Source organism: Gymnoscopelus braueri (genome assembly GCF_963280865.1).
Source record: "Gymnoscopelus braueri genome assembly, chromosome: 1".
Taxonomy (NCBI): Eukaryota; Metazoa; Chordata; class Actinopteri; order Myctophiformes; family Myctophidae; genus Gymnoscopelus; species Gymnoscopelus braueri.
The window spans coordinates 6,491,110-6,515,617 of NC_137603.1; the positions used below are offsets into that span (position 1 = coordinate 6,491,110).

The 24,508-nt window shown below is 40.6% G+C and overlaps 1 protein-coding gene and 1 long non-coding RNA gene across 2 annotated transcripts in view; both read left to right on the forward strand.

Annotated features, from left to right (window-relative positions):
* Nucleotides 1-10,557, forward strand: part of prtga (protogenin homolog a (Gallus gallus)) — a gene marked incomplete at both ends in the record, with an annotated part of 57,154 nt that extends 46,597 nt beyond the window's left edge. Inside the window, 8 exons of the mRNA XM_080419163.1 lie at nt 275-461; nt 2,236-2,363; nt 2,543-2,713; nt 6,020-6,187; nt 6,341-6,464; nt 7,053-7,197; nt 8,554-8,667; nt 10,087-10,557. Coding sequence (XP_080275289.1) covers nt 275-461; nt 2,236-2,363; nt 2,543-2,713; nt 6,020-6,187; nt 6,341-6,464; nt 7,053-7,197; nt 8,554-8,667; nt 10,087-10,557 — 1,508 coding nt within the window. The remainder of the gene's footprint in view (nt 1-274; nt 462-2,235; nt 2,364-2,542; nt 2,714-6,019; nt 6,188-6,340; nt 6,465-7,052; nt 7,198-8,553; nt 8,668-10,086) is intronic.
* LOC308089856 overlaps nt 1-24,508 on the forward strand; it is a 390,353-nt gene that overhangs the window by 167,078 nt on the left and 198,767 nt on the right. The gene's annotated exons all lie outside the window — the stretch shown is intronic.

Below are 24,508 nucleotides of genomic sequence, written 5' to 3' on the forward strand. Positions count from 1 at the left end.
ATGTGGACTTGAGTTAGGACGATTTTTAAAAGGACACATTTATCGTTCATAAGATCCTGCTCGTTATAGTTATCGTGCTCGGTGTGAACAGCCCTTAAAAAAAATGTATCGTATTTTCTTATAAGACTGTAGAACTATCTGTTCCAACATCTCTCTCTCTCTCTCTCTCTCTCTCTCTCTCTCTCTCTCTCTCTCTCTCTCTCTCTCTCTCTCTCTCTCTCTCTCTCTCTCTCTCTCTCTCTCTCTCTCTCTCTCTCTCTCTCTCTCTCCTCAGCCGTCAGAGACCGCCTGGTGCCTCCTCCGCCGCCTCCACACCACGTCCACTCCAAGGCCAACAGTTCGTCCGCCATCTTCCTCCACTGGGGCCGCCCGGCCTTCTCGTCCAGCCAGACGGTCAACTACACGGTCCGCTGCAACCCCGTGGGCCTGCAGAACGCTTCCCTCGTGCTCTACCTGCAGACGTGAGTCACTTTATTATGAGTATTAGTATTATTATTGTTAATAACCAACAGTCGTACTCTACCTGCAGACGTGAGTCACTTTATTATTAACTCTTGCGCAGAGTCTATGAAGTTCTACTGAGACGTGATTATTGCTAGTTGAAAACTTTATTATTAACTCTTTAAGACCTGAGAACGCATCTGTGTGTCATTTTTAGATTTCGTTGGGCTATTCAAAAATAGCAGATATACAAGCTCATAGCGTGGCACCGAGTGCCGCGCTATGAGCTTGTAGATCTGCTATTTTTGAAAAATCGTGAAAAATGTTGTGCAAATCTTTGAATATATATTTAAAGCGAGCATTTCTAGCTAAAATGTTATTGCTTCTGGGGATTCTACAAATGTCTTCTAAATCAGTTTAAAACAGTTTTCTGAAACACTTATGTTGCTATAATATTAATGTCAGTGTCAAGGAGCCCCACAACGATATGTATTTGGCTGCGGACCCCCATCTCAAAAAAAAAATTCCAGGGACCCCCAGAAGCAAAGATTTGAGTAAAAAACAATTGCTTTATAGATATACATTTGCCAAAAAAAAAACACGATTTAAAAAAAAATAGCAGATCTACAAGCTCATAGCGCGGCACTCGGTGCCGCGCTATGAGCTTGTATATCTGCTATTTTTGAATAGCCAAAAGTATAAAATATGGATAAAGTGGTTACACAGATGCGTCCCCCGGTCTTAAAGGGTTAAGGGCGGCCATAGCTGAATGGTTAGAGAGCCCGCCTGGGGAGCCGGAGGCCCCGGTTGTCCCAGGTTTGTTTCCAGGCCAGGCGAGCGATGTGTCTAAAATGTCTCTGAGCAAGACACTTTTAACCCCTAACTGCTGCCTCCTCCGCGCTCCCCTGTGAGCAGCACTCAGCTGGGTGAAACTGAAACTGAAGTTGATGAATAAGGTCTCAATTATTATTATTATTAACAGGCACCCTAGCTTCCCTATTCTGAGCACGTCGTATATACTTTGGCCAAAATAAATAGCTGATCTACAAGCTTACAGTGAGGTCACAACATGACACGTTGTGCGCTTGGCTATTTATAATCTTTAGAGATTTGGTGCAGAGGGAAACAAGGAGGGGACAAGTATAGACCCCTTCGTAAATGCATGAACAATGCTTTTCCTTTTGAGATTGTATTTCACGTATGTACAAATATACAGAGACAAAAACCACTCCATGAAGGCGTGGGGACCCCCAAGTGGGGCATGGGGACCCCCAAGGCTTTAATTTTCAGCCTGTAAACATTGATATAATTGAGATAATGGGTGGTGTCAGTGAACGTGGCCATCATCACAGATCAAGGCTCTTCTAATGCCATGTGGAATAAGACGTCCATATTCTGGGGGGAACATTAACCAAAAATAGCCGATCTACAAGCTCACAATGTGTTTTCGATGAAGAGATTTGGTGTAGAAGGAAAAAGTGGTCAAAGTTCTTTAAGACTACAGGGGGTTTAAGTGGTGCAAATTAATGCTCCAGTGGAAACTTTTACTGCTCGTCAATAGATCTGGTCTCTTTGCAGCTCCACTACTCCATCTGCTGGCGGTTTGTGGTCTTGTGTCTTTTGCTCTGTGTTGCTGTAATGATCAGAGCCTGATGGTTTAGGACCTGGTGATCTGTGTGCTCATGTTTTAGGGTGTCTTTTGCTCTGTGTTGCAGTAATGGTCAGAGCCTGATGGTTCAGGACCTGGTGGTCTGTGTGCTCATGTTTTAGTGTGTCTTTTGCTCTGTGTTGCAGTAACGAGCAGAACCTGATGGTTCAGGACCTGGAACCCAACACCAAGTATGAGTTTGCCATCCGTCTGCACCTTGACCAGCTGGCCAGCCCCTGGAGCCCGGTGGTCTATGAGACCACTTTCCCTGCAGGTATACTGACAACAAACACTCTCATAATTATCATCATCATGCATATAATCATCACTGTCGGACAAAAACCTTGTATCTTGTATATTTTTCGGAAATGAATGCCCTACTTCGTCGTGAATCTACAGCTCTTAACTGTCCTGTTCTGTCTCCCCCATCCTAACCCCCCCACCCCACCCTAGCTCCCACGCACCCCCCTTCCAACGTGAAAGTGACCCTTATCGAGGAGGACACGGCGCTGGTGTCATGGAAGCTTCCGGACGAGGCCAACGTAGCGGTGACACACTACACCATCCTGTACGCCTCTAGGATGGCCTGGGTAGCAGGACAGTGGCAGGTGTTGCAGAGAGAAGGTAGGAGTCATGCACACGCAGACACACACACACACACACGCAGACACACACACACACACACACACACACACACACACACACACACACACACACACACACACACACACACACACACACACACGCACCCACACCCACACACACAACACCCCCCAGTCCCAGACTAACGGCCAATTGTAAATCAATAAGTCATTTCATCCTGCCAACTGCATTAGTGTATTTGACATTCATTGTTTGTATTGTGTGTTGTGTGCTTGCTGTTAGATAGGCCTCACTCTCTGCTCTTATCTTCCTCATTAAGGAGCAGCTTACAATTAATATGAGCAGGAAATAGACCATTTTGATTGACCTCTTTGTCACCTGTGACCTCTCCAACTAACTTAGTACCTCCACATTTTATAATTTCTGAAATAATTAAGTTAAGGGGATAAGGGGATTTTTTTTTCCTATCGTTTAGTCACCCCGAGGAGACTTGAATTTATTTTTCATGTCTCTCGATGGAAAAAAAGTCATTTTGGGGGTGAACTATCCCATTAAATTTCAATCAAGTCAATCAAACCTGAAACCGTCCGAATCCCAAGCGGCCTCACCACCTCCTGAGCCACTGCCCTGATTTTTTTTTTTAAAGTACTTTATTAAGCTATTTATTTGAAAAATAAACCATAGGTTATATCGCACAGGATCAAACTTTCTAGATTGAACAACTTGAGCCGTAGCATCCCTGTTCTGGTCAGAACATTCGCCAGGAAATATCACAAAATATATTTCCTGGTGCTATTTCCAGCAAAGACAAGAGATTGTGGTGTAGAGGGAAAAAGAGCGGAGCAAACTACAGCGCCGGGCCGATCAAGTTTACTAAGAATAGAGGGTGTAAGATGTTCATCTGAATGTGATCTCACTGTGTTGATCGTGTGATTATCTGAAATGAGATTCCTGTTGTCTTGTTGTTGTCAGCGGGAGAAAACAATAATCACACTTAATGATCAATCTGAACATGAGGGTTGACCCTTCCTTAGCACATTCAATCCGGGAACGCATCTGGTGTCATTTCTTTGGCTATTCAACAATAGCAGATAATACAAGCTCATAGCACGGCACCGAGTGCCGCGCTACGAGCTTGTAGATCTGCTGTTTTGAAAAATCGTAAAAATGTGTGCAAATCTTTGAATATACAAATTTTTATATAACTTTTAACGTGAAAAAACATTGAGAACCACTGACATTATAGCGACATACGTTTTTCTAAAAAAAATAATGTTAGGATTTAGAAGACATTTTTAGAATCTCAGTTAAAAATGTTTGCTTTAAAAAAAAATATATATATATATGAATAACAATAGCAGATCTACAAGCTCGTAGCTTGTAGATCTGCTATTTTTGAAGAGCCCAAAGCATAAAATAATGGTTATAGCTATGGGCCACGTGTCCCATGGGGGTCGCTCGTGTGGGTCACCAAACATTCCCACTTCTGAGCTGTTACATAAAGCCTGTTCAGGCGGATGATATATTGCGCTTTGGAGCATTATGCAATACCTCTTTTCAACCAGTAGATGTCCTCTATACCCGACCACAGAGGATCTAAAATGTCTACATTTCATTCACTAAGTGTACAGAATATCGTCTCTTGTCGGGTGGAAACCTCATATGTCCAGAAACTGTGACTTTTCAGGATTTCACATTCAAAAATAGCATAAGTAGCAGATTGTATTATTAAGCTTTCAAGCTTGTAGATCTGCTACTTTTAATGCTTTTGTGTGACGCTGTAGTGTAGTAAGATCAAGCAGGGCGTTAATTTACGAAAAAAAACACAAAACAGTTAGAATGTTGGAGATAAGAGGTTTCTGCCCGACAGCAATGATTTATATACTGAGAGACGGTGTAGTGGTCTAATGATCAGAGAGTCCATGTTATACAACATGTACATAACAGGCTGCGTGGGATCTGGTTCACGGGGTGTAGACCCCCAGATTCCTGGTAGCCATAGAGGCTCTTATGAAGAACAGATGACCCCAGGAAACGCTCGACACCCCTGGCTTTCCTCCTCACCACCGCTGGTGAGGGGGGGGGTCAAAAGTGAGGCTGTTCACAAAGCCCCTCTGCCCCCCCCCCCCCCCCCACTGCCCTGAGCCCCCCATCACTTTAAATCAATGCGGCCCGGGGCCCCTGACAGTTACAGCAGGGGGGGGGGGGGGGTGTATAGCTCTGATCCCTGACCTCGTCCTCTTAGCCTGAGAACGTGGACACAAATATAGACCCTCCTCAAGCCTCGTTGGTAACCCCGGTACAGTGGTGGATAGTAACTAAGTACTGTACATGTACTCAAGTACTGTACTTGAGTACACTTTCCAATTTTCAATACTTTTACTTATACTCTGTTAAATCTCAGGGGCAATATTGTACTTTTTACTGCAATTACTTGAAAACTCAGCCCTATTTAAACTTTGGCTGTTTGAAAATAACCGATCTACAAGCTCACAACGCGTTGCGATGCAACGCGTTGTGAGCTTGTAGATCGGCTATTTTCAAAATATTTTAATACATTTTATGCATATGACACCTCTTGAAACGGGACATTCTGCATAATGAGTACTTTAACTTTTGGAACTTTAAGTATATTTTGATGCCAATACTTTTGTACTTTTACTCAAATACTAAAAGTGTTTCTACATTGCAGTATTGATATACTTTTACTTAAGTAAGCTAACAGCACATCAAGTGGTATAGCTTGAAGATCTGTTTTTTGGGGGTCGAGTGTCACCGTTGTTACATTTTGAGTATAAATGAAACGTCGGTCACACCCATGAGGGGTAGGCCTGTCACAATTATTACATAATAATCGCCTAATCTTAATTATTTGAGATAAGCGCAATTATTTTTGCATAATCGTTATTATGGTCAAAATCGATTCCATGTTGAACATTTTTCAAAAATGTTCAAATGTTTTCTAAAAATAGCAGAAATAGCAGATCTACAAGCTTACAACACGTTACAGAGTGACGATCAGCTATTTCTGCTATTTTAACATTAGCTGGAAGTATAATATTATTAAATGTGTCAGTAATGTCTTTGCCCTGTGCAATTTGTGATTATGAAAGCTTATGAATGCCAAAGACACAATTAAATCGCAATTATTTTTGTGACAATTAATCGTCAACTTAAATGTGTAATCGTGACAGCCCTAATGAGGGCTGAGATGGATGACACGCCTTCTAACTTGACTCTTTCTGCATACAGTGCTTTACACTGATCTCGTTGTGCCAAGCCAATAGAGTCTAAAAACTAAAATGTCACCTTGTGCTTCATGTTCAGGGAGCATCACCATGGCCCTGCTGGAGAACCTACAGCCGGAGCAGGTGTACCTGGTGAAGGTGTCGGCGTCCAACGAGATGGGAGACGGCCCGTTCTCTCACGCGGTGGAGCTGCCGCCGCGAACCGACGCCTCGTCCTCCGGTCACGTCCCCAGACACGGACGTGGTGGTGGACCCGGGTCTGCACACGCACCAGGTCAGTGGGGGGGTGATGTGTTAATTGAGCCCACAACCGACTGATGCTTTTTTTTGGGTCCCAATGTCGATTCTGATTTTGGAGAGTCCTAGACAACCCCATTAATACTTTATTTTGGCTTTGCAGCGTTCTCCGATGGCTTCTACCACCTGGACCAGCGGTCCATGACAGGCATCATAGTGGGCGTGTGCATCGCTCTGACCTGCATCATCATCTGTGCCTTCATCCTCGTCTGTAGAGGCAAACACAGGTACTGATCACTCACTTAACCTATAGCGTCCCTATTCTGGGCGGGGGAGGGGGGCATTCAGCAAAAATAGCAGATCTTACATATCGTTGCTGTCCGGCAGGAACCAGCTAACTCCTTTTTTCCGCTTTTGCATTTTTTTTCCCATAAATCAGTGCTATTGAACACCCTTTACGTCTGTGTGTTGGTAAAAAAAAAAAGACCAATGAAAAGTATTAAAAAGTATTAAAAAGTATTAAAAAGCGCTGCTGACAAAAGCAGCTAACTCCATTGGATCCTCAAACCTTCTGCTAAACCAGCTAACTCCAGCAAAGGGGGGTGGAGTTAGCTGGTTTTGCTGACTCCAGGCTCCACCCCCTTTTGACCTCCAACCTCATTGTGAGCTTGGAGGTCCATTCAGCTGTTCTTATCAATGATGAACAAAACCTCCAAACTATATCGTTGACATAAAAATCGATGCATCGATACAGTTACTGTATCGTTACACGCCTAGTTTAAGTGTTTAAAGGTGCTACAGACTTTAACTGAATGAACGTTTAAAGGTGCTACAGACTAACAGTATGAATTAAATCTAACTTGTTCTTCTTTCAGGAAACTGTCGGCCAGTAAAACGTACGGGGAGGCAGGAAGCACATCGTCCACGTCGGGCGCCAGTCACCTGGGCTCTGAGGGGGCGTCTGACAGCGCCGATGTCACCGTGCCCATGATGAGGGAGGAGCACTTCATCGATGCTAAGGTACCGATCAGGACCCCCCGGGAGAGGGGCAGAGAATGTTAGAGGGGCCAGGGGCTGAAATGTCTAAAAGGGCACTTTGGTCGAGATTTATCTTTTCTCGCATTTCCAGATTTGTAGCTTTTTTTCGGTGCACAACGCCGCGCTCAACTGAGTATGAATTAAGCCTTTACTGGAGATGAGGCGTCCGACATGGATTTCTACACGGAATTCTTTGAACGTTAAATGCTGCATTCAAGTTCAATAAAGTTTGGAAAGGGCAATTCTCTTGAATGCTGCCTTCGGGTACGACAAGTTTTCCCAAACTTTTCAGGCCGCGACCCCCCAAAATAATCATATTTGAACTGGGGACCCCCCAAAATAATCATATTTGAACTGGGGACCCCCCAAAATAATCATATTTGAACTGAGGACCCCCCAAAATAATTATATTTGAACTGGGGACCCCCCAAAATAATCATATTTGAACTGAGGGCCCCCCAAAATAATCATATTTGAACTGGGGACCCCCCAAAATAATCATATTTGAACTGGGGACCCCCACCCTGACAAGCACTTGGAATTGTAGGCATTACATTTAGTTTGACTCGGTTCCGCAGATAAATATAGTGACAATAGCCGAACTACAAGCTCACTACGGCGTAGTGAGCTTGTAGATCGGCTATTTATTTTCTGAATTTGTGCCCCTTTCTCACGTAATATTTGACAATTTGGCCAATTTGGAATTAAAAAGGTCTTATATGTATAAATTGTAACTTTATAAATGTGCAGATACCCTGTATACACTTATACTGTATGTTGGTTTGTTTACTGTTGAGTGAGAAAATAATGTTGCTCATTAAGCTAATCATCTGGGGACCCCCCCCAAAATTATCCCGACCCCCAGTTTGGGAACCACTGGGGTAGGGCATGGACAGGGGACATTTACATTTCTTTCACCATAGTAAATGCTGCATTCAGGGTCTGGAGAGAGGGCACTTTTTACAGACGGGTAAAAGGGCAGGGGCAAAAATAGCAGATCTACAGGCTCACGCTATTTCTGTGTGACACTGTTGTACGGCAATTCAAAATAGAGCTTAAGTTGTTAATCATACTTATCGATTGAGTCGATTCCAAAATAATCTATTCCAATGTTTTAGGGGAAAAAAACTGCTTCTCGATTTGAACTAGTATTTGATATAATAATTGCTAATAAATTAATCAATAGTCGTAGCCCTAGGATACATGATGTAAAATCATCAGAAATATAAATACTGTACAATGTGACGGAAAGAGAAAGGAAACATGTAGCTTCTAACCCATAGAGAAAGTGACTGTAGTGTACACATTACTTACAGTATGTTATTTTTGTATTTCTAGGGTGGAACAAATCTGATGATTAATAATCTGGGACCGGTTCAACCCAACACTGAAGAGAAGAAGAGAAAGAAGAAATGGTTTTCATTCAGCAGTGAAGAGAAAACCGACGAACAGGTAGGAGTCCTAACTGTCTAAATAAAATATCGACATATTATTTTCCCCCATGGTCACAAATATCGCAGCCATTCTTCACAAGCCACATACTGTACTGTATGTTCAAAATATTTGGAAATTAAAATGGCATTTTTAAGACAGACAAATCAAGAGGAAATGATCTTTGTTCAAGACTCTGTCTCTGTCAGCAACACACTGTGGTGAGATCTATCAACAGTAATCATAGGATGGACGCGAGATCTGATGTCAAACTGTAGTCACGTAGTGTGACTACGGTCACTTAGGAGACCAGAAATGTGTACCATTTCATAATAGTGGCGAGAAGTGGGATTGGCTATCTTGGTAAATCAAGGATCTTTGATAAGGCCGACCTTATAGTACACTGTGATGTAAGCAAGTGTCAGTACTGTCTATGCTCACACATTGACCTCAATCTAACACGCCTATTCAATACATGTAATTAGCTGCAGCTGCGTTGCTTACTAGCCTGCCATGTTTTTTACGCTTCTGTAGTTTTTGACCTGAACTAGAAAACAAAACTACAAAACCAGCCTAGGGCTTCATGCCCCTGTAAGTGGTTAAATGTTCCCTATTAACCACTTGAACCCTAGCATCCCTACTCTGGGGGAAACATTCACTAAAAATAGCCCATCAACACGCTCACAACGCATCACGGTGAGACACGTTGTGAGCTTGTAAATTGGCCATGTTTGGCCTAGAGATCTAGTGTAGAGGGTAAAAACATAGCGGACCAAGTATAGAGCCAACTCCAGTCCAGTTTGCTATCAGGATATAGAACTATTTAACTCTTACTTCAACAACGGCACCATATAAGTGCAAAGTATGGAGGGTTTAATGCATACATGGGCAACTGGCGGCCCGGGGCCACATGCGGCCCCCACCTTCACTTAATGCCCACAGGTTATTATCGGAATACTGATATATTATTGATTTCAGCTGTTACAATTCCAAACATGACCCGCTTTAATTACTTCAGTCTATATTAGTAGCTTAATGACCAGTATAAAAATTCTATTGTCTTTTTTTATGTCCAATGCATTTGTGTTCATAAAGTTAACATAAGTGTAACTAAATGCATTTGAAATTAAATAAAAATGTAACTTTTCAGGATTCCAGTTCAAAAATAGCAAAATAAATCTGGATTCCAATTCAAGAATCACAAAACCAAAAATCTGGATTCCAATTCAAAAATAGCTAAAATACCAGATCTACAAGCTCAAAACGCGCTTGCACAAGCTTGTAGATCGGCTATTTGCGCTTCTTTTGTGTGACATAGAATGGCCCGACACTCAGTATATGCAATGTGGCCCTCTGGAGTGAGTGTGGAAATACAGTGGCCCTCTCCATCATCAAAGTTGCATCAGCCCTGGTTTAACGGTTGATCATTAACATCATCAGGTGCAGAGGAGCCGACACGGAGTCCACTCGTACCAGGCAGGAACCACCGTGTTGTGCTACGAGGACGAGCTTCCGGGGGCGTCTCCCGACCACGAGCCCACCGCCATGCGCGTCCTGCTGGGGGGCGGCGGCGACACGGAGGGCTCGTCCAACAGCGAGGGCAGCCACGAGACGGGCGACTCGGGGCGCTTCTCTCACGACGAGACGGAGATGACCAACCTGTCCTGTGGCCGCGGCAGTCGACCCGCGTCCCTGGGGGCCGGGGAGGAGGAGCGGGAGGAGGAGGAGGAGGAGGAGGAGGAGGAGGAGGGGGAGGGGGAGGGGGAGGGGGAGGAGGAGGAGGAGAGCGGCGGGTCAGAAGACGGCGGCCCGCCCGGGCGAGAGCGCAGACGAGACGGCAAGATGGCCGAGCAACCACGTCACCCGGAGCTGAAGGTGGCAGAGACCGCTGAACAGGTGGAAGCCTTGTGAAAGCTCCAAAACTGCTCCTAGTCTGCACTTTCTATTGTATTTTTTTCTTCTTGGTTGTTTTTGTATGCGTGTGTATGTGTGCGCACGTGTTTGTTTGTGTGTGTGTGTGACTGTGTGTGTATGTGTGTTTGCGTGCGTGTGTGTGTGTGTGACAGAGAGAAACCCTCAAATGCTAGGCTCGAGACAAATGTATACTCCATAGTACAACGGTGTTGCTCGCCAAGAAGGAAACGGTTATACCTTGTAGATCTGCTCTTTTTGGCGAGCGTTTGGCGTATAAATTAAGCTCTAGGCCGGGCGTTTGAAACGGTTTTCTTCTACCCGTCTCGGTGGCGAATGTCGTTCTCCTTATTTGTGTTTTCTCGTTTATTTGTGTGTATGTTTTCGCAAGAAAAAAAAATTCTCACCCACCATGAATGTTTTCAAAAAGATTGTCAAAAATGTGAAAAGTGACTGTTACATTTCTGACCTTATTTAAGAGTTTATCACTGGAGCAAAAGGAGAGCGAGAGAGAGAGAGAGAGAGAGAGAGAGAGGCCTTTTTGCTGGATATCTACCTCGATTTACCTCTTGGTAAACATACACTAATGTATTTAATAACTACTTATACCTGCGTCCTGTGACGGGCTGCTTCAGTCACATGACCTTTGATACTTCCTGATGGCTTTTCTAACGACTTAAGTTAGTCATCCATTTTTTTTTTGTTTCTTTTTTTTTTATTATGTTTTGTTGTGAATTGAAGGATGACGAGCGGGGCGCTGTGACATCTGATTAACCACTTCACACCCGCCGCCCCGAGTCTGGGCATGTCTTTATAGGTCAACATTAACAAAAAATTCCCACATTTTCCCCCAAAAAGTTAGATTGCGGTATTATCGCAACGATAAAGCCAAACATTTAATTTGGAACGAGGTCGATTTTTCGCCGTGAATTAAAGGCATCAACCTGGATGAACGAGGCATCAACTATATGAATAGTTTTTGATGTGAAATACTCTCCCGGCGATTTTTGTATGGTTTATTCCTCACGGCCCCCCGGGGTTGTGTAAAGACCTTAATTCTCCGATTTATTATCCAAGAAGCACTGAATGTTTATAGATCAGTGATTCTCAAAATGTTTTCATTTCAGGGACCCTCGTAACTCTGAGAGTTTACGCTCTCCATTTGTACACTCTCAGAGTTACAGACCTGTATGAGATCCATTTGGAGCCTGAGGGTCCCTGGCAGTGGTGGAAAGTAACTAAGTACATTTACTTAAGTACTGTACTTAAGTTAAAAGAAATATGGTATTTGTACTTTACTTGAGTATTTCCAATTTCCAATACTTTTACTTCTACTCCACTACATCTCAGAGGCAAATATTTTACTTTTACTCCACTACAATTATTTGAAAACTTTAGTTACTAGTTACTTTGCAGATATAAACGATTACATTATGAAACATACATTAACCACTTTAGCCCTATTTTATACATAGGCTATTTGAAAATAGCCGATCTACAAGCTCACAACGCATCGCATCATGACGCGTTGTGAGCTTGTAGATCTGCTATTTTCAAACATTTTAGTACTTTTACTTTTGGTACTTTAAGCACATTTTGATACCAATACTTTTGTACTTACTCAAGTACATTTTGAATTCCGGACTTTTACTTGTAACGGAGTACTTCTACAGTGCAGTATTGATACTTTTACTTAAAGGGATACTTCACTCTCGGGCCGGGGACACATTTAAAAAAAATATTAAAAATAAATGAAAAAAGTTATGGAAAATTCATGGCCCCCTCACGCATTAGAGTGTCCTACTAATGCGTGAGGGGGCCATGAATTTTCCATAACTTTTTTCATTTATTTTTAATAATTTTTTTAAATGTGTCCCCGTCGGGAGAGTGAAGTATCCCTTTAAGTAAAACATTTGAGTACTTTTTCCACCACTGGTCCCTGGACCCCCACTTCGAGAAGCACTGGTCTAGACGATGTGACCTGAGTGACATAGAATGCACATTATACCGTTATCACCTCCTCGTTATGTTGCTGACGTTGATTTAGCCAGCCCAGTATTAACACACATTTTATTTGATCCATTATAGATTAATGGTGTCGGAAAATGTTGAATGTCCGCTTTTTTTCCCGCCTTTTTTATTATGCGCAGTCGCCCCTGCCAATTCCTGTTTTATACTACCTCGTTTTTAAACAAAAGAATATTTTATTGTCTTATTATTTTCCTAAACTCAGGGAACAAAGTTTAGTGCGTCTGAAAAGCCATGTAGAATGCTACATGGTGAACTTCACAGGGTATGTTCTCAGTGCTAAACTATTGTAGAGAAAGATTGCCTAAATAGATGAATATGATATGAATAATGAATGTATTTCTGCAACTTTGTGCCAGTTGTTGCAGAAGCTTGCGATGTCCACAGTAAGCCCGATTTACACTTAGTCGGGCGCCTGGGTCGCGTGCAGAAATAGCCGATGTACAAGTCCACGACGCATCGCATCTGTGAGCTTTTAGATCGAATATTCGTGGCGTACGACACTGGCGAGCAGCTACGTATAAATCAGGCTTCACAAGTGGAAAGACTCTTTTTAGCTTAGTGTAGTTACTAGCTGGAATAATGTCTAGTTGTACGATATGCTTTGGTTTGTTGATTTATTCCTTTTTATTCACGAGAGAAAAAAGAAAATACCAAAAGTGCTTGTATTGACATGTTGGTACCGCTAGAACTTTAAATCTTTATTGGCCTTTAATGTGGAAAAAGGAATCCCCTCAGGCGCTGAAACCAAAGTCTAATCTTTTCTGAGGGACAACTTCTACGCATGAGGATGCAAGACTTTATGAAGTATGATTGTTGAAAAGCAATGGAAGTGTTTGTTAATCAGCGACGTGAAAGTGAAGAATCGAATGAACACCGCAAAAACCTTTGCCTCGAAAAGATCTATATTTTTGTTGACAGATTTTTGTACCACCGCGTACACACGTTCTAGTTCCTTTTGTTCCAAGTAGTCGATGCTTTTACTGTAGAATAGACGAAAAAAATAAATTAGCACTTGTCTGGCAAGTTAGTTTTGTATTATCAGCCAATGTGCAGCCGGTGACTGACAACTAGAATCCCCCAAAAAATTGTTTTGCTCCTTTTTGTTTTGTTTTTGTTTTGAATGCTCGGCTGATCTCCGGGCTAAAAATGTAAAAAAGAATAAGTGTTTATGTTTATGTGTTAGACCAAAGAAGAAATGCAGCCTTTTTTGCGAGATCAGCTGAGGTGCTGCTTCTCAACCGACGCCTTGCACATTGTGTGCTGTTGTCCTGTGATGAAAATGCCTGATTTATACTTAAGCGCCGTGTCTGTGCACAAAAAAAAAATAGCCGATCTACAAGCTCACAACGCGTCGCAGCTGCGAGACGCTGTGAGCTTGTAGAGCGGCTATTTTTTTTGTGGGGACGCAACACGGCGCGCAACCAAAGTATAACTCACCCAAAAAGAGTTTCGATCGCGCGTTATCAGAAACTCTCAGAAAGTGCCCACGGGATTTCCAGGTACAGTGACAATTATAATCAGTTCCCAATGCGCACTAAATCATATTATCCTATCGTAGAGGTCCTTAAGGAGGGTTACTGTTGCACACGGGTGTCTGTACATTGTAGGTGGAAATTATATGCAGTTCTATAAATTATATTATATGGGATTATCAGCCTGTGGTGCAACAGTGTTGTCATGTGCAAAAAAAAAAAGTATGCATCCGTTAACTTTGTATGATTTTGTTGTCCTAAAACAATATTTAACCCATTAAGACCTGAGGCGATTCTTAAAAAAAAAATCCAAATCCTATTTTCTTTTTGAAAAAAAATGAAAAAATCTTTTTTTTCACGATTTTTCAAAAATAGCAGATCTACAAGCTCATAGCGCGGCACTCGGTGCCGCGCTATGAGCTTGTAGATCTGCTATTTTTGAATAGCCAAAGAAATCTAAAGTGACACAGATGCGTTCCAGGTCTTATGGACCTCCATCAACCAAGGAAAAAGACAATTATTCCATTTAAATTCAAATATTAATCATGTGCAAAACTATACACATCTTAAATTAATGCTTCACTGTGAATTCATACATTATTACACTGTATATAAATTAATATAAACTTTAGATCTCAGTCAACATTCTATTTCAATTTGTTCATCAGTACAAGAAATTGTAACAAGTGAAGGGATGCATATGTTTTTTTGTGTTTGATGATGTGATATGATTCAATCAGAGGATTCCTATCTGTTAGGATGACCGTAATGCCGGAGACACAATCAACATTAACTTTCTTTTGACAAGCAAACAATATAAACCAAAGATTGTTGAGGTCACCGTTTGCGTATTGGCAAGAGCTCAGTCTAAATGCATACTATCTTTGTGTAATACTATGTCATTTTCAATGTCCTCAAACCTACACTATGTCATTTCATTTGATAAGAACTTTGTGTGCGTTTTTTGCTAGACAACCAACAAACCCAGATGAAAATGGTACACTGTGCTTGTACTTTATTTACCACAAAATCAGCTTTTACAAAATGCAACTTCTGGGTTGAAATTGATTCCTAAAATATTTGAAAGTTTGACACAAATAATACTTTTAAAATGGTGTAGATGTGCTGTTGTTCCTGAAATATGTCTGAAAACTGGGTCAAGCGTATAGTGTTTTTTGGCGTATTCCAGTTGCATAAAGATTTTTTGAGTATTGTTCTCTATGTTGCTGCTGTTGTCATGTCAACTGCGATCCAATGCACAGATGTAGGTGAAATATTCAAAGACACTACTAAATAATCCACAGTATTCCACAATGAAAGGCTACACCCCAATCCTGTACTGTATTAATGCTTAGAAATGCCCGATCCAGAACCTCAGAACAACGGCTTTCTTTGTGCCAATAATGCTGGATTTGTGTTCAAATATTCAATCAAAACAAAACTCTTTGTTGTGAAGAGTATCCGGGGAATATCTGTCCGGCATGAGTTGTTGCTAAAATACTGAGCCCCTTGTGTCAGCTGTAGCCATTCATATGGTTAGTTGTTATAATAACACAATAGCACATACACACATCTTGTTTTATAGATGTTGAAAATGGGACTTTAAAACAGTCTGTGAAGTTACATACTACCTCAGGTTATTATTCTACCTTTTTGTTTTTATTACGATGACGATGATAGATGCAGATAACAATAACGTCGGGTCATCATGAATGTTTTGTGAGCTGATGGACATGATGGTGAAACTTGTTGCTGGGTCTCACGTTTTCAAGAAACAGTGTTCTTTCAAACCTTTTTATTTTTTGCTGGAATAGTGTTTTCCGTTGTTCTGAGCATGTGATGTGAATCTAAAAAGGATAAAGTGTAGGGTTTAAGTGTGTTTGATTTGACTGTTGCTCACGTTCTCCTTTCTGCAGTAACGTTGCGGTTTTTATAAATGTGTTCTACGGAGGCTACGGCTGCACAGGTGGGGGGGGGGGGGCAGGGTGGGTCATTTAAAAAGTTTGATTATACTTTGTTGTTGCGGGCGGTTGTCGCACATGGAAAATAGCTGATCTATGAGCTCACAACACGTTGCAGCGCGATGTGTTGTGAGCTTGTAGATCTGCTATTTTCCCGGTGCGCGACATCCGGCATGAAATGAAGAGTAACTCCGGCTTTGCAGTTTAAACTCAGGGGAACCCATCGCTGCTCTACCTCTAAGTGAAAGCAGGCACAAGCCTTGAAAGAAAATGAATGTACCTTTTTGTAATTATTATGGTTTCAGATTTGTATTGTTTTGTTTTGTTTTGTTTTGGTATATTATTTGTTTGTCTTTGTCCCCTTTAACAAGAAATGTAATTGCATTTACAACAATGTTTCCTGCCAAAAAATGTTTTAACGTTAATAGACAATTTTATACAGTTGTTAATTATGAAAATGGTTGATTCCCATGGTTCAATAAAAAAAAACTATAGAAATAGCAACACCTCTACTGTTGTGTTTTAGTGCAATATCACTTTTTACATATTATTCTTTCTCAATATAACTAACACCATTGAGGTGGTTGTTGGTTTGCTTTTCTGTTGCGAAATGTGGTCGGGTATCTACTGGTTGAGGTACTGCATGAATAGAGAACATTGAGTGATTAGCAGTAGAACTTTTTTTAAATAATTTTAAGAAGAAATTTGAAAATAAACTACGACCTTATCAAGAACACAGAACATAAAAAATGCATGTAGTTTGGGGTATCAGTGGCCACTTTGGACACAAATAACATGGCAGCCAACTTCTTTGACTTCATTACCCAAGAGTCTCTGCAAGCATGTCCGGCGAGGACGCGCTGTGATTGGCCAGTCTTCGCTCTGAACTGGTGCCTTGGCAAATGCCAGGATGAAACTCATTGTCTCCCCTATACATAGTAATACAGTCAAGCCCCTAGCAGGGACCCCCTGAGTCTATACATAGTAATACAGTCAAGCCCCTAGCAGGGACCCCCTGAGTCTATACATTTAAGGAAGGATGATTGTTTGAAGGATGTGATGATTGCTTAAACATGTAACTTTATACTTTTGTGGGACATACTATGCTATAGGCCTATAGTTGTTAAAAGGTTACATAGTGCTGCATTAACTCAACTTACAGCAGCAGCATAAGCCATTTTAAAGGAGAACCTGGGCCTAATACAGGTTATACTGTATGGGAGCAGATGCAGAACCACAATTAATGATGAAACATAATGCATTCATGCCATTTATACTAAATGTTCACAGAATTCATTCTTCACAGGTGATTGTGAGATTGTAGATCAGATCAATATCCACATACAAAGCTAACAACTCTTGCTCATAAAAATAAATGTGACTAATGTCCCTTTATGTTGAAATAAATCTATACTTGATGGCCTAGCCCCCTAGTGGTTAAGAAGCATACCACATGTAGGCTCTAACCTTTGCTGCGTGACACTCCCCGACGCCGTCTCTCTCTCCCTCCCTGTTTGCTATCACTCTCTACTGTACTATCCGAATAAAGGAAGAGAAACCAGCCCCCAAAACATCTTTAACAATAAATAAGTCTATACCTACAGTCAGTGGTGTAAAGTAACTAAGTACATTTACTGAAGTACTGTACTTAAGTACAATTTTGAGGTACTTTTACTTTACTGGAGTATTTCCAATTGTCTATACTTTTACTTTTACTCCACTACATATCAGAGGCAAATATTATACTTTTACTCCACTACAATTGTTTGAAAACTTTAGTTACTAGTTACTTTTCAGATATAAATTATGATATTATGAAACATACATTAACCACTTTAGTCCCATTTTATACCTAGGCTATTTGAAAATAGCAGATCTACAAGCTAGTCGCAGCGCGACGCGTTGTGAGCTTGTAGATCTGCTATTTTCAAACATTTTAGTACTTTTACTTTTGGTACTTTAAGTACATTTTGATGACAATACTTTTGTACTTTTACTCAAGTCCATTTTTTATTCCGAACTTTTACTTGCAACGGAGTACTTCTACATTGCAGTATCGATACTTTTACTTAAGTAAACAAATTGAGTACTTTTTCCACCACTGCCTACAGTGCATGTAGACAGTGATTAAATAACAACACAAAGGAGACAAAGACATGCAGGATAATAATGTCCAGAATGATGATGTTAAACTACATGGGGAAACAAACAAAGGCAGAAAGTCAGAAGATGCCAGAGTCACATTATAAGCTATATTGGTAAATAATATAGGGGAATATTAGTAACTGATAACGTATGGATTAATAACAACCAACATTCCTGTGTTAAACTGTATAATGCTATGTTTATCTACTTTATTTTGTGGGCTTTTCTACCTTATTAGCATAGATGAGATAGGACAGGACACATGGGACAGGGAACGACATGCAGCAGAGGTCTGTCAGGCTCAGCAATCGAACCCACAACTCACTGTTAGGCTGCAACAGAGCCTATGTGGTGCACTCCTTAACCACTAGGCCATCGGGGCCTCCATCTATAATTATTTCTATAAGTCAACATGTATCAGAGTCAGACAAAAGCATCAAAAGTTGTAGATCTGCTACTTTTGCTGCTTTTGAATTTGAATCCTGAAAAGTAACTTGTCTACGAATTGAATACCTACTCCTATGGAAACAAGACCGCAAGGACCTTTTTGACAAAGTGTTATAAATGTAATTGTGATGTTTACATTTTTTGCCTAAAAATATTCAATCAAAAAAATGTAATCAAACCGTTTTGGAACATATGAGGTTTCCACCTGACAGAGATGATAAGAGTTCCAGAGAGTAGTAGCAAAATAGTAATATAGAAATACTCAGTTACAAGTAAAAGTCCAGAATTAAAAGTATTGGCATCAAAATGTACTTAAAGTACCAAAAGAAAAAGTACTAAAATATTTGAAAATAGCAGATCTACAGTACAAGCTCACAACGCGTCGCGATGCGACGCGTTGTGAGCTTGTACTGTAGATCACGTTGGCGATATTTTAGTAGGAAGATGCTCACTGGAGGTAAACAATTCTGTGTGGGGAAGTGAATGACCAACACTCACCCCTCCCTCAACATCACTGAACTGCCCTTGAGCAAGCTATAGGCACTGAACCCCCAACTCCTCCAGTGGAGCTGCTCATTGGCCACCTATAGGACTGTGGTTGTACTGGACAGTCAGCCATGCAGGTAGCAGGGAGTTGCTGAGTCTTATATTCTGAGGGTTATTGCTATTCCACGTTATTGCTATTCCACGCCACAAGGGGGCGGTTAACACATTGGTGATGGGTCACGTCAATCATCAGTCAAAGGTGTCAGGTCTCCTCAGTGGGAGATGATCTCATGGATGATCTCTGAGGAAGGGCTGGCTTAGAAGAGATAGTAGATATTTCACATGGTGTTTTCAGTGATATATATACCGTTTTGTGATTATTATGTCTTTCTGAACATGTGTGCGCATGGAGATGGTAGGCTACTCAAAGAAAACAGCAGTGGTGGAAAAAGTACTCACATTTTTTACGTAAAAGTATCAATACCACAATGTAAAATTACAAAAGTATGAGTAAAAGTATTGGCATCAAAATATATACTTTAAGTACTCATAGTGCAGAATGTCCCATTTCACAAGTTCAACATGTATAACAATCTTTTGAAAATAGCAGATCTACAAGCTCACAATGCGTGGCATCGCGACGCATTGTGAGCTTGTAGATCTGCTATTTTCAAATGGCGAAAATATATATATAGGGTGCTGGTTAATATATGTTTTGTAATAATAATCTAAATCTGCAAAGTAACTAGTACTAGTCAAATAATTGTAGTGGAGTAAAAAGTACAATATTTGTCTCTGAGATGTAGTGGAGTAGAACTAAGTATAGAAAATTGGAAATACTGAAGAAAGTAAAAATACCTCAAAATTGTACTTAAGTAGAATACTTGAGTAAATGTACTTAGTTACTTTACACCACTGGAAAACAGTCACTACAATCTTACAAATGTCTATATGTCACAAAGCGACGTGTTGTGAGCTTGTAGATCAGCTATTTATAGAGAGATTGTACTTTTGTCTATTTTCAAATAGCCAAAGTACTTATATAGGGTTGAAGTGGTTAATGTATGTATTGTAATAATATTAAATGCACTTAGTTACTTTACACAGTTCTTTGGTCCCTTTGTCCTGCAGGGTTTGTCAACATTTCCATAAGCAATAATCTTGCATGGGAAGGGAATCATTAACCAACATGACAAACTGTACCTCTCCTGTGTTTCACCATGGTTGCGGTGAGTTTTATATGAGTTCTATACAGTTGTTTAAAGTAACTAAGTACATTTACTGAAGTACTGTACTTAAGTACAATGTCAAGGTACTTTTATTTTACTGGAGTATTTCCAATTGTCTATACTCTTACTTCTATTCCACTATATCTCAGAGGTAAATATTGTACTTTTACTCCACTACAATTATTTGAAAACTTTAGTTACTAGTTGCTTTTCAGATATAAATTATTACATTATAAAACATACATTAACCACTTACAGTAAGCCTGCATCGCGACGCGTTGTGAGCTTGTAGATCTGCTATTTTCAAATATTTTAGTACTTTTACTTTTGGTACTTTAAGTATATTTTGATGCCAATAATGTTTTACTTTTACCAAGTACATTTTTAATTCTGGACTTTTACTTGTAACAGAGTATTTCTATATTGCAGTACTGGTACTTTTACTAAACATTTGAGTACTTTTTCCACCACTGGTTTTATATGAGTTCTATATTAGAATGTGGTTATGTACAGTAGGAGGCCTGGAAGAGCGTGTTATCCTTATGATGACATACTGTACTGTGTACAATACGGTGAAGTCATGTACAAACATGTCCGTTATATTCCATGCAAATGATCTCATAATTAAAGTTAGTCACCACTGTGTATCAGAATCATATAAACAAATCCTTCAACCAAACATAATGTGCACTTTGGCCCCACTCCCCACTCACTCACACACACACACACACACACACACACACACACACACACACACACACACACACACACACACACACACACACACACACATACATACACACACACACACACACACACACACACACACACACACACACACACACACACACACACACACACACACACACACACACACACACACACACACACACACACACATACATAGAGAGAGAGAGAGACTACTATTCCCTACTGTGTTTTATTATTAATATAAAATAAACCTTTGGGTTGAAATTATTTAGTGAATGCATATTAAGGCTTTTTTTTTATTTAGTTCAAAGGGTAAAATTAAGGAAATTTGCAGTTTTATCCCTGGCATTCTGGTTTAGGTTGGCATAAAACTGTCTATATAGGGGCATGCGGTCGGTAGCGCCTCACAGCTAGAAGGTTCTGGGTTCGATTCCCGCCGGGGACGCTGTGGCTGCAGTGGGCGTGTTCTCTCCTCCGCGTCATCAGTGCCCATACCTAGGTGGGGTTGGCGAAAGGGCCTTTCTGTGTGGAGTTTGCATGTTCTCTCCATGTCCCCTAGGGTTGATACCCTCTCTAAAAACATGCAGTAAGAGAGTAGCGCCCCGGATTACAAGCCTAGGCATTGGCACTGGGTGAAAAATGGGTTAACAAATTGTGGGGGAAACAAAAAACTGTCTATATGTCACAGTGAATTTTGTTATATGACTAGTCATTGTGCAAAATGACTGTTAGGGTTTAGGCTTAGGTTAGGGTTAGAGTTAAGAGTTAGATTCAGGTTAAGTTAGATAAAAGAGGATGAGTATTAGCAGTAGTAGTAGTAATAGTAGTAGTAGTAATACTAGTAGTAGTAGTTTATGTACATGTAGCTATTACAGGTATATTAACATTCTAAAGTGTGTGCCAACTAAAATAAAAGGACACATTAACGCTGTTTTTTGGGGTTAAACTATAAGGTCTGGTTTTTGTCATAGTTAAAGTTAGGGTTTAGGTTAAGGTTAAGGTTAAGGTATCCACAAGTTTCCTATGGCATGGTGGGCATCACTTACTGTCGATTTGATATCTGATACCTGATCAAATCGACAGGTATCCTAGGAAACTTGCGGATAGGGTTTAGGTAAAGTTATAAGGTTACGGACGGTTAGGGTTTAGTATTAGATATAAGGGTTGTTCCAAGAAAAGAGTTTGGAAACTACTGTTACTACTAGGTTAATTTTTAGCCCTTTGTCTGCGTGTGCGTGTGTGTGTGTGTGTGTGTGTGTGTGTGTGTGTGTGTGTGTGTGTGTGTGTGTGTGTGTGTGTGTGTGTGTGTGTGTGTGTGTGTGTGTGTGTGTGTGTGTGTGTGTGTGTGTGTGTGTGTAGAAGAGAGAGAGAGAGAGAGAGAGAGAGAGAGAGAGAGAGAGAGAGAGAGAGAGAGAGAGAGAGAGAGAGAAATAGGGGAGAGAGAGAGAGAGAGAGAGAAATAGGGGGGAGAGAGAGAGAGAGAGAGAGAGAGAGAGAGAGAGAGAGAGAGAGAGAGAGAGTACAGTATTAGATGACAGAGGGAGGAGACAACGTGTTCATATTAAAGTACGCTGTGTTTACATCTGCTCTCAGTCCAGACTGGAAGGACCAGAAGCTTCTATCATCTGGTAGGTTCATGATTTACTGCTCTAGTCAAACATGTTCATTCAAGACTTGAACCAACTTGGATATTAATAATCCAATAATAATTATCATATCGTCTCTGTCAGGTGTACACCTCATATGTCTAAAACTGTTACTTTTCAGGATTCAAATTGAAAAGCATCAAAAGTAGCAGATCTACGAGCTCGAAACATGTCGCTTCGCGTCGCGTTTCGAGCTTGTAGATCTGTTACTTTTGGTGTTCTTGTGAGACGCTGTAGTATGATCAAGTAGGGGTGTTAATAATTTTTTTTAAAAATACAACAAGTTAAAATATGGAGATAAGAAGTTTCTGCCCGACAGCAACGATATAACATACAATTGCTTTAAAAATGTTGCATTGAATTGATGTACTATGGCCAGAAAATATATTTTCAGTGCTCTCCTGATTGGCTTAAATGTTGTCTACCTGTTCGCTGTGACCAAACAAACGCTCTGTAGCAATGATTACTATCATTACTTACTAACCTTTTTAACAAAAACAGAAATATACCAAAAAATATCACTTACCCTAGTACTGTACTTACTGTACTGGTAATGTACTTAATTACTTTCCACCACTGCGCTTAATTTCTTTCCATAACACAGTAAACATAATGTAATGTTGTATAATTCTCTATCTGGAGTGACAGCGGTCCTTATTCTGTTCCATGTGTTCAGCTGCCATGATGATGATGATGTTGACCCCATTACTGTTGCTGCTGGGTAAGTGACAGAGTGTGTGTGTGTGTGTGTGTGTGTGTGTGTGTGTGTGTGTGTGTGTGTGTGTGTGTGTGTGTGTGTGTGTGTGTGTGTGTGTGTGTGTGTGTGTGTGTGCGTGCGCGTGCGCGTGCGCGTGCGCGTGTGCGTGTGTGTGTGTGTGTGCGTGTGCGTGTGTGTGTGTGTGTGTGTGTCTCATTGTCATATTGGTTACTGTGCAAAGAATTGAGATGATTCATACACACTAAACAGATGTTTAAGTCCTAGATTTAGGTAAATCTTAGATCGCGTCATATAAGAACTGTTAAAGAAATTAACAAATCCATCCCGGCATTTTGTCAGGTATGTGACTCTGTATCTTTTATAATATTGAGTTACATTTGATAACGTCTGTGTTTGGGAGGGGGGGAAAAGTCTGAGTCTTTGGATAAATGAGTACTTTTTCACAGTCAGTTAGTTGATGCTTCATATCCATATGAGTAAAATCACTGAGGTTGGTTTGTTTATTTTTGAAACACAGTTCTTATGACGCAATCTAAGATTTGCCTATTTTTCCTTCAGCATGCCAGCCTTCCCTCATGTTGGAGAATGATACACAGGAGGATGGAGGTGAATATATCTACTATTTTTGATACTTTTCCACCCGACAATTACGATGTAATTGAATGATATTCATATGTTTTTTATATATTTCTCTCTTCTTTCTGACTTGGTCTGCTCTCTTCTACAAGTCTTTTCTGATAAACATCAGTTAGGCTACATTTCTGAATTTCCATGTTTTTTTGGAAGATGACAAGTTGAGGGTCATCTGTGTCATTTTTTGATTTATTTGGCTTTAGATCTAGAAGCTCATAGCGCGGCACCGAGTGCCACGCTATGAGCTTTAAATCCTGAAAATATGTGCAAATCTTTGAATATGTATTTTTTAAAGCGAACATTTGTAACTAAAATCTTTGCTTCTGGGGGATTCTACAAATGTCTTCTAAATCCTAACAGTTTTTTCTTTTTTAAATGTATGTTGCTATAATCAGTGCTTCTCAAACTTTTTTCATGTCAAGGACCCCCAAAACTATATGCATTTGGCCACTGACCCCCATCTCAAAATATG